Raw genomic sequence first — 14254 nt, 5'->3', positions numbered from 1 at the left:
AACCCGTCTCAGAACCTTAGAAAGGCAATGGCGCAAACACCCCTCTGCAGCATCCAAAACCGCCTATTACCAACTTATGCACCAATACAGGAATACTACACTCTCAACTAAACGTGAATACTATGCCAAAAAGATTCACAGGTTCCAATACAATCCCAAAGCACTCTTCACCATGACAAAAACCTGACCAGCTCCAACCCCACTCAACCTCTTACTCCCACCACAAAAAAACATTGTAATGACCTTGCTCACTTCTTCCAAACCAAAGTGTCCTCTCTCACTGCACGCTTTGCGGCCAACCCAAACATGGTGAAACTGCCTTCTTTCAATCTTACCACTACCCTCTCATCCTTTGACTTATCCTCTTCCCTTGAAATTGAAAACATCTTAAAAAAAATGAAACCCTCCTCTCACCCCTCTGAAACCATTCCTACTAAACTTCTCCTTTCTATTCCCAAAGCTATCGCCAAACCTCTCTCATCCATCTGCAACTGCTCCCTGGAGCAAGGTACAGTCCCTACACTCCTGAAACAGGCAGTTGTGAAACCAGTCCTGAAAAAACCCAGCCTTGACCCTTCTACTCTAGCTAACTTCAGACCTATCTCTAATCTCCCGTTCCTATCCAAAATCCTGGAAAAATTAGTCAACTCTTGCCTATCTGACCACCTAGAGCAACACAACATCCTCCCTCCCACACAATATGGCTTCCGGAAAAACCTGAGCACTGAAAAACTGCTGCTATCCCTGACAGATACCATTATTAAAGGATTTGACACTGGGAACTCATTTCTCCTTGCTATGTTAGACATATCTGCAGCTTTTGATACTGTTAACCACATCATATTAATCAACATTCTCAGTAAAATAGGAATCTCCGGCACTGCCCTCTCTTGGATTAAATCATACCTACAAGATCGCCATTATACAGTATCCACTGGCAACAATGAATCCGACCCAGTTAGCCTTAACCAAGGCGTCCCCCAGGGTTCCTCTCTCTCCTCCACTCTTTTTAACATTTATATGCTCCCCCTTACCACCCTCCTCACTAATCTTGGCATCAAACACTTTATCTACGCAGATGATGTCCAAATCCTTTTCCCCTTCACTGACTCCCTCCACACTGCTCTACAAAAGTGGGAATCCTGCCTGACGGTTATCAACCAACTACTCACTGACATGCACCTTGCCATTAACCCACAAAAAACTGAACTCCTCATCATCTCTAACAAGCATCCCTCTCCCTCCATTCCCATTGCGTACTCCTCCACGCCCTTCCCCTCCCACACCCGCAGCCTTGGCGCCCTCATTGACAACCAGCTCTCTTTCAAACCCTTCATTAAATCTATCCTTACTGACTGCTACTTCAAACTACAAACCATCAGAAAACTCTGGCCCCTCTTATTCCTCACTGACTTCCATACAGTACTACAGTCTATTATCTTTTCCAAAATAGACTACTGTAATGCACTCCTCCTTGGTCTCCCTGCTACACATACTAAGCCGTTGCAACTCCTACAGAACGCCGCAGCACGTATCCTCACTAACTCTAGGAAACGTGACCACATTACGCCTACCCTCATCGAACTCCACTGGCTACCAATACAGTCCCGTATCCTGTTCAAAGTTCTCTCCCTCATTCATAAAAGCATCACAAACGAAAATACTGACTGGATCAACCCCCCTCTGCTTACCCGTACATCCACTAGACCCACCCGTACTGCCCTCCAAGGGACACTCCGTACCCCCTCTATCAAATCCACTAAACTTATTTCCACAATGAACAGAGCCTTCTCCCTGGCCGGCCCCACCCTGTGGAACTCTATGCCCCCAGACTTGCGCATTGAAACATCTACTCCCAAATTCAAAAAAAAGCTAAAAACCTGGCTATTCTTACAGGCCTACCCCTCCCTCAACAACCATCCTCCTGATGTCCCCCCAAGCGGTGTATAATGCATTCCTTGTATCACCATTTACAATGTGCTTCTGCTGACTTTTCTCTCAACTCCCTTCTCCCCGTTTATTTCATTATATATTTACAGTGCTTTACATGTATTACCTTCACAATGTACGCTTGTTAATTTTTCCTTCATCTGCTCCCAATTTAGGAACCTTCGTTCCCTGTAAATAGTTACCCAGTTTCTGTTTGCTGATGTTTATCTATTGTATGCAAAGTTTACTGTTCTATGTAATGGCAGTGCCAAAAATTCTGTTTAATGACACTGTCAAAAAGTTTTAGTTTTCTGTAAACCGATACGATGTGCAAACGGCTATCGGTATATAAAAACCTTTAAATAATAAATAAAATAATAATAATATATGAATTTTGTTCTGGAAGTAGTCAGCCATAGTCTGGATGTCTTGGAATATAGGGAAAGAAGATGTAAAGACATTTCAGTGTGACGCAGAGGTCCAGATAGCCCCATGTAAAATGGATTGCTGCCACACTGAAATGTCTTTACATCTTCTTTCCCTATATTCCAAGACATCCAGACTATGGCTGACTTCTTCCAGAACAAAATTCACAAAATTAGTCTTGAGTTCTTAACAAGGTCACCTTTATCTCCCTTTCTCCCACTTCTTTCCTCTATCCTTCCCTAATCTCTGCCACTCTCATCTGTCCTGAAGTCACAATGAAGGAAACTGCCCATTTTCTCTCTTCCTCCAAACTCACTACTTGTTCCTCTGACCCTATTCCCACCCAGTCCCTCAGCTCTATCTCCACTGCAGTCATCCCTTCCATCTGTCACATCCTCAATCTATCACTGTCCACTGCTACCATTCCTGTTGCCTTCAAACATGCTGTGATCATACCTCTCCTTAAAAAATCCTCACTGGATCCTACTTTTCCTGCCAACTATCATCCCATCTCCTTTCTCCCCTTTGCCTCCAAAATACTTGAATGTGCTGTTCACCACTGCTGTCTGACTTTCTTGCTTCTCAATCCACATTTGATCCATGCCAGTCTGTTTTTTACCCTCTATATTCAACTGAAATAACACTTGTCAAAGCATCAAACTGTTTATGGCTAATGCCAAATGTCTTTATTTGGTCTTTAACCTCCTTAACCTGTTTGCAGCTTTTGACACTGCTGATCACCACCAAATATTTTGATACTCTCTGTCCTCACTTGTATTTTGGGACTCTTTCCTGTCTTGGTTCTCTTCTTACCTCTCCCATCATACTTTTAATGTTTCCTTTGGTGGATCTTCCTCTACTGCTATCCCACTATCAATTGATGTGCTTGGGCTCACATCTCTTCTCTGTATATTAATTCCTTTGGTACTCTGATTTCCTCTCATGGCTTTCAATACCATTTTTATGCTGATGACTCACAGATCTACCTCTCTACACCAGAAATTTCATTTGAAATCCAAACCATGATCTAAGTCTGCTTGTCTAACATTGCTGCCTGGATGTCCCACTGTCATCTTAAACTCAACATAGCTAAGACTGAAATTCTTATCTTTCAAACAAAGTATAATCTTTGATTACTGCATTAGTGAGAAATCTAGGATTGAAATGCATATGTAGTACACAGTTTTTTGATGCATAGTTTTTCTCATGCATTTCACTATCAGCCTCAGGAAGTTCTGAACTCTTCTGAAGTTTATACAGAGCAGAGTTAGGAAATTTCTCCTTTCAACTCACCATACAAAAAATATATTCAAATTCTGATATCCCCTCAATAATAGGACTTCAAAATCCCTTCCCTGCCAGTCACTTTGTGAAATAACATGAAACCTGCTAAAAAGACATTTAGAAATTATATAGCATACCAGCCATACCATAAAGAGTACCAACACCCAGGACTTGAACAGCAACAACCTTACCTATGAAAAAGCAAGACTGCAAATATAGAACACAGTACCCTTACTATTGGAAAAACAAAGCAAGCCAGACTGCTCTAGATTCCTACACTGAATCTACATCCTGGTTAGCAGAATCCCTCACCTCTATCAAACATGCAGAATGCAGACTGACCCTTATCTAAGACAGAATAAAAGACCATAAATTAGAAACAAGAATAGAGAAAAAACAAACTCCAAGAAGCAGGAGGGGGGAGGTGCGGCAGGATGGCAGTGCAGGATACAGATGCCTGCAACATTTCTGGCTTGGATTGGTGGTGGCAATGATTGCCAGGGTTGAGGGAAAAGCAGCAACAGAGAGCGGTGCACTCTCCTCAAGCAGCAAGCACATGTGGCTGTTATAGCAAGTTTAGGTTTGCTATGTCAAATTTTTGGTGACACACCTTCCGCTCCTTGGTGACACACTGGTTGAGAACCACTGCTCTATAACATCACCAAAATCCATCTTTTTCTTTTTGAACACACTACCAGAAGCCTTAGCTACTCTCTCATCTCCTCCTGCTTAGATTATTGCAACCTGCTCCTCACAGGTATCCCAGCAATCCATCTTGCTCCACAACAATCCATCCTAAATTCAGCTGTGTGATTTATCTTTCACCAAAGTCACTACACCCATATAATCCCTCTTCTGAAATCACTGCATTGGCTCCCTATCCATTCCCACATACAGTTCAGGCTCCTCTTAGTCATCTACAAAAGTATTCACTCTGCAGCTCCTCACTATCTCTCCTTTCTTATCTATCTCTACAACCTTCTTCTTGCTCATCAGACAAGGCACACTTATCTATGCCCTTCTCCTCTACCACCAGTTCCTGACTCCTTGCTTTTCACCTGGTGGTACTGTGTACTTAGAATAGACTTCCTGAGCTGGTGCATTATGCTCCTTCTCTCACCTTGTTTAAAAACAAAAACCCACCTTTTTGAAGCTGCTTTCAAATCTTAAGTCTGTTGCTTCACCTTCAGGCTCATTAACTAATTTTAACAATTGTCTGATTGTCTTTATTAGATTGCAAGCTCTGTTGAGTAGGGAATATCACTTGTGTGTTGCTTGAACAGCAATGCATACGACGAGTAGCACTATTGAAATCTTAAGTAGTATAGTAATAATAGCAGTAGTAGTAGTAGTAGTAGTGACCAGCTCCAACTTCACCTCCAGGCTTGGCACTACACATATAGGGGTAGATTTAAAAAAGGTGCGCGTGGGTGTACATGTGCACGCGCTACCCGGCACACGCACATGTACACCCAATTTTATAACTTGCGCACGCAAGTTATAAAATCAGGGGTCGGCACACGCAAGGGGGGTGCGCTGCCTTCCCCCGTTCCCTCCCGGGCCGCTCTGAAATCGGCCCGGCGTGCGTTAGACCGGTTACACACGTAACCTTTTTAAAATCCAGCCCATAATGCAGATAGGCTAGGTAATTTTCAAAGACCCCATTTCCTTGGGCAAAGCCCTGTGAGAATTGGCTTTGAAAATTGCCCTCCCTAGTATTTGGGAGACCTTTTTAATGGGAAGCCATTTTTGTCCCTGGACAAATCAGATGAAAGAGGATGTAGGTCACTGATCCTGATACGAGTGCATCATCATTTTTTTTTTGTTCCTATTCCAGGGGCAGTGTCCATAGTTGGTCTCCTCTACTTGAAGTCAGAGGGAGCTTTCATATCAGGCAATGTTCTGGCGATTTTCACCATGTCGCTGTGGCCATGCTTAGCTGGACGTCTCATCAGCTCAGGAGCTCCTGGGAAAGCACTGGGCACAGCCATGCTTTTTTACCTGCTGGAAATGTTCTTCTGCGTCTGGTGCACAGCTTTCAAGTTTGTTCCTGGAGGTGTTTATACTAGAGAGAGAAGTTATCTTCTTTTAGGTACGTATGCAAAACCAAGCACTGGGGAAACCATGTGACTTTTGTGCACTTGGAAAGGGAATATGCAGCAATGGATCATGGAGGAGCAGTCTGCAGTGGTGAGGTAGAAAAAATGAGATAGGACAGGGGTTCCCACCCTTTCAGGGAACACGGACCCCTTTTCAACTTCAAAAAGTTTCATGGACCCACCACACACTTCTCGTTCAAGTTTTCATGCCATAATAAAAGAAATATAGATATCACTCAGAATTATTCATACTGTATAAAACTTTGATCTAAACTGAATATGTAAGGGGGGGGGGGGGCAATTTTCAAAGCTATTTAAGAATTGCTCTCATAATTGAAGGTTGAAACCATTCCACCTTCTAATCCAGCTGCAATGGGGAAAAGGCAGCAAATTCACAAAGAGTTCCAGGTTGGCAACTTGGTGTGACCTGGCAGGAAATCATCCCTGGCACTGCAGACCCCACTGCCTGTGGAGTTTCCTTTTGAAAACTCGGGCTGCGGTGGAAAGCCGGTACTTTTGTTCCTGCGTACTTTTCATCTGCTCTGAAGCAGGTGCAAACATATATGCATGAAAGTGTGCACGAAGATTTCAGAATTAAATCTCTGCATTTAGTTTCCTTCCCCAACCTAGCCCTGCTCCTTTTTTCTCCACAGTTAAAACTGTGCATGCTCTTCACAACACAGGCACTTTTACCCTCACTGGTGGGAAATAGTAATTTTCAAAAGGTTTTTTTTACATAGGTAAACAAGTGCTTACCCACATAAAAAGCTTTGCAACGTACCCCCTTATAGCCTGCTTTTCTTTTTATACTTTTTATTATTTTCTTTTATGATTCTTACAGACACCTACAGAAAATGATAGACACAGCATAATGTAGGTTTTTGAAAAAGTAAAACAATAACCTGTTTCTCAAAGGGAAAAATGCTTATGAGATCCCTGGTTCAGGGGCGGGCCGGGAGGGTGGTCCCGAGTCCCCCGGCACTGCGGCCTGTGCCGGGATGCCGAGGCGGCGCGCGCAAGTTATGCCTGCTTCCAGCAGGCATAACTTGCCCAACAAAGGCAGGGGGGGGGGATTTAGGTAGGGCTGGGGGTGGGGTAGATAGGGGAAGGTAGGGGAACGTGGAAGGAAAGTTCCCTCCGAGGCTGCTCCGATTTCTGGGGTCCACGAGACCATCAAAGGCATACGCGCGCGCCGACCCCTTTTGTTCGCGCCGGCGTATGTTTTTAAGATCTACCTCTCAGTGTGCAGCTGTGATAATAGAACTTGGGTTTCACTTAGCTAAGGGTAAAGTGAGGATGCATAAATCATGCAGCTTTGACTTACAAGGGGTGGGAGCAATGAGAGTGCTAGGGTTATGGAGAGAAGAAGGGGAAGTATGCTGGGGTCAACTCTGGAGGGGTCCAGGTGAAGGTGATGGGTGAAGGAAAGAAAGAAAGTGTGATAGGCCCCATTCATACTCTCCTGGCCTATGGCAGCAGCTGAGCTTATCACAGGTAGCAGCAGCCCACTCATTTTCTCCCCAGTCTTGCATGCCTTCTGGAGGACCCCCTGGGATGGTCTCATGGACCCCAAGTTGGGAATCACTGAACTAGGGGAAGTTGTCATAGACCTAAGTGACTCTGAGCTTCTCACAAACATAATTCATACATTTTCCATATCCTCTGATATCAGCTTCTTTAGAATAGTGAAAGCATTGACCCTTCTGACAAAATGTTTTACCTGTTGCTAATCCTTAAAGCAGTAATACTAGCTTGAATTTCTTGTCTGTTTTTTGAATCTATAACTATTTTATTAGGTATTTTTTGTTGATCTCCTTTATTTTATTCTAATATTTTATTTATTTATTTATTATCAGGGTTGACTGTAGCATAAAAGCTTCAGGTGGGGGGAATCCAGTTATTTGGGGAGGGGATGTTTTCTCCCTGTCCAATTTCTGCCTCCCCACTGCGATCTTATCTCTTTCTTTGCCTTTGTACAATCCTCATACCCCTTCCCATTCAATCCTGTCTCTAACTCCCATACACAATCCTCTTGTCCCTACTTCACCCTCACCATCTCATGCAGCCCTCCCTCAAATTCCTCCCTCATCCTATCTCTTTCTAACCCCTCACCTCACACAATGTTCTGCTCCCTTCCTCTGGTTGGCAAAAGGAGTCCTGCACTTCATGCCACATCTGCCTTACCTGTTGGCTGATTTCAGTCTGAGGTGTGAGTGTGCACTGCTGGTAGATCCTGTGTGGTTATAGTTCCCTGCCTGCTCAGACCTTAGAATGTACTTAGCCAGTGGAGAAGGGAGACACTGCAGGAAGGGCTGCTCTACCCCTGTGGTCAGAGAGGCAGAGTGAGGATTTTTGTTGGGGAGGAAGACTAGAGATCAAATAGGGGCAATGCTCCCTAATGCCTTCCACCCCACCCATGATGCCGGGGTCTGCTGTGTGTACTCTCTTCCTTGACACTTTGCATGAAGCCTGCATGTTATTGTTCAGTAGTTATTTGCAATGAGGTGACTCTGGCTATATCCTATGGGCCTTTTGGACTGGGACTCCTCATTGTTGAAGTCTCAGTGAAGGGTCTTCCCTTCATGCCATCAAGGTCTATTGGAATAACCTCTCTGTGGCTGTCCTAACATTTCACTCCCATTTTCTACCTGCTCTTTATTTCATTCTGCACATTTGGCTATGTATGTATGACAAATATAGTATGCAGAATTACGCAGAATTTTAAAATATTGTGTGCAGAATTTTCATTTTTTTTGCACAGAATTTTAAAATTTTGTGCACAGAATTCCCTTCATAGCCCCATCACCTGTATCTCACAAGACCTTGCAATAAAGTATTTTAATAAAAAGTTGACCATTCTATTTCTTTTTTAAACTGTTAGGTACAACTGTGTGCCATCTGTAGATGCAACATTGTTCTTTTTGTAAGAAAAACTTAGAGAAATCTCCTCCCTGACTACGTTGTTGAGGTTTCTCTAAGACCGCAAAAGTAAGATCTTCAGTGGTATGTTGGGCCCTAATCCAAAGTGAAACTAGAGGAGCCTCCACGTTCTCTCTCCTAATACAACTCAGATGTTCTTGCATCCACACACACATACCGTGCAAGTGGTTTTACTGATGTACATTAGCTGACAATGTACATGACAAGGACATCATACAATATAATTTACTCATATGGAAAAACAAGATGTTAGAGTCTTCATTCAATAACGCATCTCTGTATACTAATATACTGCAATTGAAATTGTGAAGCAGTTTTTTGAGACCAGAGTTGGTCCAGTTAGAGTTTCTACAGATTTTTTGGGTGACTTAGTCACCATAGCCATGAAAGAAAATATTGTTTGTGTAGTGTTTGCTCTAAGTCCTTCACTGGTCATGTTGTAATGTTTCCAGATTGTCAGTCATTCAGAATGAATGCATGACTAGAAAACTTGCATGCGAAAGAGATGGGAAAATCCCGTCTCTTAGTAAGGGTACCGTCAATAACGCAGAATTCACAGTGAGAGACATTCTGATGTTTGCAGTTTCAGATTTCTACCTTTATCTGGATAAATATCAATTTACCTGGGGGAAAAGGGGTGTCTGAAAATTATACGCCCTTTACACAGCTAGAAATACCCTGCGGGGTTCCAATTCACACATATTTTTAGACATTCCCCAGGGCGTGCTTTGAGCAGCAGTAGGGAATAATGCGCATGTACGCTCGCTATAGCAAACCCGCACACAAAAACAGGGGCAAAGTCCAAGGCCCAGTTATACCTTTGGGCAATTTTTGAAAGGGGTTTCATCCTTGACAATTTGTACAAGTATCATGAGCTTTGAGCCTGAGTGGGCAGTATTGCAAATTGCTCCCTTTGAAGCCCTTAAATGTAACATGCTTAGGCCTGGATTCACCATTCTAGCGCAGAATGGTGAATCCAGCGAAAACGGGGGGCGGGGGGGTGATGGGGGGGGGCAGGCCTGCAAAAGCCGGCAGCCTTTGCACTACCACGGTGTTTTCGCTGCTGGCTTTCGCACCCAATAGCGCCACCGTGAAAGGTGGTGCTATTGGGTGTGTTACTGGCGACAATAACGTTATTTACCTTATCGCCGCCAGCGAAGACACCGCCGAGTCCGCCTCCTCGTCACCCCGACACCTCCCCTCGCCGGCCCGACTCCGCCCCAGAATGCTATCACACGCGATAAGCGTTTGAAAATGACCCCCTTAAGTAGCAAACCTTGTAAGTGGGGAAAGAGCTGTGACAATTCTCATAACTGCACAGCATATGAATATCACCAAGGAGATGGATTCCGCAACCAGTGTGCGCACACCAAGGGGCAGATGTTGAAAACATTTGTACCAGTGAACAAATTGCTCCATATTTATCAATGAAAACTGCCCAGTATTTTCAATGAAAGAGAGGCAGGGAAAAACTGAAGCACTTTTTGTACTGCTTCAAAAAGGTTGCTACATCTGCCATTTAGTGAGTCTGCATGATTGTGGCTGCCAGGAGCCCAGCATTAGGGATGTGCATTTGTTGGTCGGTTCATTTCATTTGTTTCGGCGATATGTGAGTATCTCATAAATGGAGAGTAGGTACGCAAAACTGATGGCGTGCTCGTATGTAGGTGGCAGGCCACATAAGCGCATATCATTAGTTTTGTGTACCTACTCTCCATTTGCAAGATACACGTGTGCTGCCGAAACAAATGAAACAAATTGACGAATGAATACACATCCCTACAATCAGCATCAGGAGTCACAGAGAATGGAGAATGTGACAGCAGATGAAGACTCTAAGGCCCATCTGGTCTGCCCAACTTACTTTTCACAGCATCAAGGAGCACAGTTGATCTGTGGTTTCCCCCTAATTTCTATGCTTATCCCATTCTTTTTTGAATCCTGCTATTGTCCTTACTTCTCCATTACCTCACCTGGGAGGATAATCTGCTATTTGAAGCAGGCCATAAGCTAGTCCAGTTAAGGAATATGGTGTGACTTTCATAGAGATTAATTTAGATTTCTGTAAATTATGGTTTATAGCTGCATAGATTTAAGATGTGTGTGTGCGTGTGTTTGAAAACGTATTCAAATATAGAGATGCTTAAGGCAGGTAATATCCTGTTTTTTTGTTACAGGTGCTATAATGCTCCTTATAGGATTGGGTATATTTCATGTTCCGAGGAATACCTTTTACTCTGCTCTTCAAGCAAAAAGCAGTCACAAGTTGTCCTTCAAACTATGTGAAAAGTCCATAAAACTGCGTAAGTGACAGCATTTTCTTTAAAGATTGAACCAAGCATAATTTGTGTATAGTCCAGAGAAAACCTGGACAGTTGACAGCACTATCTCCAGCGTTGTGCAAGTAACTCATTTTCTGAAAGATTGCATATTTTAAAATGAATGATTTCCCAGTGCTTTTTAAAAGTATTCACTTATGATATAGCACATTATTTGCATATTCCCTATCTTAAACTATATTGCTGGACAACTCAAGAATTCTTCAGACCGATGCAATATAATGTACTCAGGCTAGTACACAAGGTAACACTCTATTGGACGCACGTTCTAGAGATGCTAAAATAACCTCGACGCAATACGAGGATTAACGTGTCCAAAACGCATGTCCAGTCAAGCACATAGCTAATAGTCTCATCACATGCAAATTCCATGTAGCTGAAGCTATTAGATAATAGATATTACTCTGTGATGCCAAAAATTGTCGCATGGCCAAGGCGCCCATTTTAACATGGGCTCATCAAAAAACACAAAAAAATCCTGCTTTCTGTGATTCCTCCTGTTAGTATCATCGCAATAGTAAGAAGGAGGAACCACAGAAAGCAGAATCATGCCATGCTCAAGGGCTCAACAAAAAAAAATCCTGGTTTCTGTGGCTCCTCATAGGGGAGCTTGGTTTAAATTACAACAACTTTGACAACGGTAGTGCCATTGAATTGAAGGTTGAATATAAACATTAAATAGAAAAATTGATAAAAAGAAAAAAAGACACAAAAAAAAAGGATACAATTTTTGCTGCAGATGATTAGAGGTCCGGGCGGCTCTCTTTTTGAAGTCTCAGAGAACACGCCGTCAGGCTTGATGATGCGGTTATATACTTAAAATTTCTATAATTTTGGAACACGGCAATCTAATATAAGACTTTCTGATATGACATTTCCTTTTTTGTGTATAGTTTGGTGTTGTGGAAATTGTCTTAGTTCTTTTTTTGATACGAGTCCTACAAGTAGCCCATTACAACAGTCAACATGACTCAATACCAATGCCTGCACTACCGATCTAAACAAATGGTGGGGCAATAGTGTCTTTGACAGTTTTACAATCCTACGTTTATAGAATGCCACTCTTGCTACATTCTTTACATGATTCACAATAGTCAATTTAGAATCTAACAGCACACCCAGACTACTTTCCTCTCTTAAAATAGGAAGTTGGACACCATCATAGTTTATATGTAGACCATTAAAAAGGTTTTTTTCCCCACCCACAACACACAACAATTTTGTTGTGTTAACATTCAGTGATAGACCTCTTTCAGCTAACCATACACGAATACTACTCAGACACTGATACAAAAATGTCAGCGGGAAACTGTCCTTGTCACTAGGGGAAAAAAAGCTGAATGTCATCAGCATAAATATAGTAAGACAATCCCAATTCTTTTAAAAGAACGCCAATTGGTGACAAATACAAATGAAATAACATAGAAGAAAGAGCAGAACCCTGAGGAACTCCCAATCGCAATAATTACCAGGCAGAAAATGAGTCACCCAACTGGACTCTTTCGGGTACATTTTTAAAAGGAACACGCGTAATGCAGCGTGAGCAAAAATATGCCTCATTTTATAAAGTATGTGTGTAGCATTTAAAATGCTGTTGCTGCCACATACTTCTACATGTGGAGAGAGAGAGACTCTTTAGTTAGTCACTCTGACACTCTCTCTATATATATAGGTATGCCAACAGATATTTTTAGTAGTCAGATGTCACACTGCGGCTGCATGGAAGTGTAAATTAGCACCCACTGTGGCTACTGACCTTACCAGAGTTCATAAACATTATCGCTTGGCCAAGATCTCTGGATTACCGAATATCACTATTCCAAAATTTGAAAAAATATGGTCTCCATATGTGGTTTGGTAGGAATGACAAAATAAATTACTACCATGAGTCAGGGTGAATATCGAGGTGCTTAGGTGTCAAATTCTGTATTGTTGGGAAGTTCTCATGCAAATCTATCTGGTTACCAATATCTTATTATTTGTTGTTTGTGTGACCATCACATCTCTTGCCCATGTGCTCTTGTATTCTTTTGATAATGGATGGACTGATATTCATGGGGCTGGGTTTATATACTGGAAAAGACGCCGAGATTATGTCTTAAACATAATTTGTTATTGTTGCTGTCATTGACTTGTGCTGTTCTCAATAAAAATTTAAATAGAAAAAAAAAAAAAAGATTCAAACCTTTGTAGCTCAACTTCACCCAAACCGAACTGGCACAATTGGCAAAGCAAAGCATTAAATCATGACCACAAGAAACCCTCCAGTCACCTGAAACTGCCCCTTTCTTTGTTACCAATGGCCAGCAAGCTGAAGCTGCAACTAAAGTCTCACCTCATGGCTACATCCCTCTATCTGTCTCTTCGGCTTTAAACAAATGCTTCATTACCTTTTATCCTTAATTAAAAAGGCTCATTAGTATTCAATCCCTTGCCCCTCATTGACTTTAGGTAGGTATTGTCCACTCCAGCTTTAATGCCAAAGCCTACAATTCATCCTTTCAAATAGTTCAAAAATAGTTATAATAAATCCTAGCATTTTCTCCTGCCCAGTTATGTCCATTTTGTGTAAGTTTAGTTTAGTTAATAATTTGGCACTGGCTTCCAGCCGAAAGCCCTCCCCCTCTTTTTGACTTTCAAAGAACATTTGGCATTTGCATTCCTCTCTAACTAACAAAAGGCACTGCAAAGAGTTGTTTACAGGTCACAATTTGTCTTTTGAATTCAGTTTTGTTGAGCAAGAAAGCAACAATTTAGAATTTATACATGCTTCTAAAAAGTCACTTACTTACAAAATGTGGGCAGATAAAGGACTAAGTGGTCCATCCATTCTGCCCAGCAAGATATTTACAGTAGGAAGTAACTGCTGCTCCAAACAGGTTACTCCTATGCATAAATCTTACACCTAACGTTACCACAGTTTACTCCATATTCTCGTTTCTTTCTCCTAGCCACTGGGATCTTCTGGGTTTATCCCATGCCCTTTGAATTCCACTACTGTTCTTGTTTTCACCGTCTCTTCCAGAAGGGCACCGCAAACTTGTACCTCATCAAAAACAGAAGTAAACATGCGTGGCTAACAGGCTGCCATGCGCTGTAGCCGCCAGGTTTAAAATACAGATTTATGTGCGTAAATGTTGACCCCACCCGAGAATGGCCCTGACTTGCCCCAACTCCACCCCCTTTTTTTTTTTTAACTCGCTCACATGCATATATACACATACTTTGCCACTTTTA

General features: G+C 42.3%; 1 protein-coding gene across 3 annotated transcripts in view; it reads left to right on the top strand.

Moving 5' to 3' along the window:
- The window catches only part of CWH43 (cell wall biogenesis 43 C-terminal homolog), a 158289-nt gene that overhangs the window by 78780 nt on the left and 65255 nt on the right, over positions 1-14254 (top strand). For all 3 annotated transcript variants that reach the window (XM_029587890.1, XM_029587881.1, XM_029587899.1), the window contains 2 exons: positions 5477-5731; positions 10856-10981. In XM_029587890.1, coding sequence (XP_029443750.1) covers positions 5477-5731; positions 10856-10981 — 381 coding nt within the window. The remainder of the gene's footprint in view (positions 1-5476; positions 5732-10855; positions 10982-14254) is intronic.

Source organism: Rhinatrema bivittatum, chromosome 1 (assembly GCF_901001135.1).
Source record: "Rhinatrema bivittatum chromosome 1, aRhiBiv1.1, whole genome shotgun sequence".
NCBI classification, from domain to species: Eukaryota; Metazoa; Chordata; class Amphibia; order Gymnophiona; family Rhinatrematidae; genus Rhinatrema; species Rhinatrema bivittatum.
Note: the sequence above shows the minus strand (reverse complement) of the source record. Positions and strands in the feature narration are given on the sequence as shown.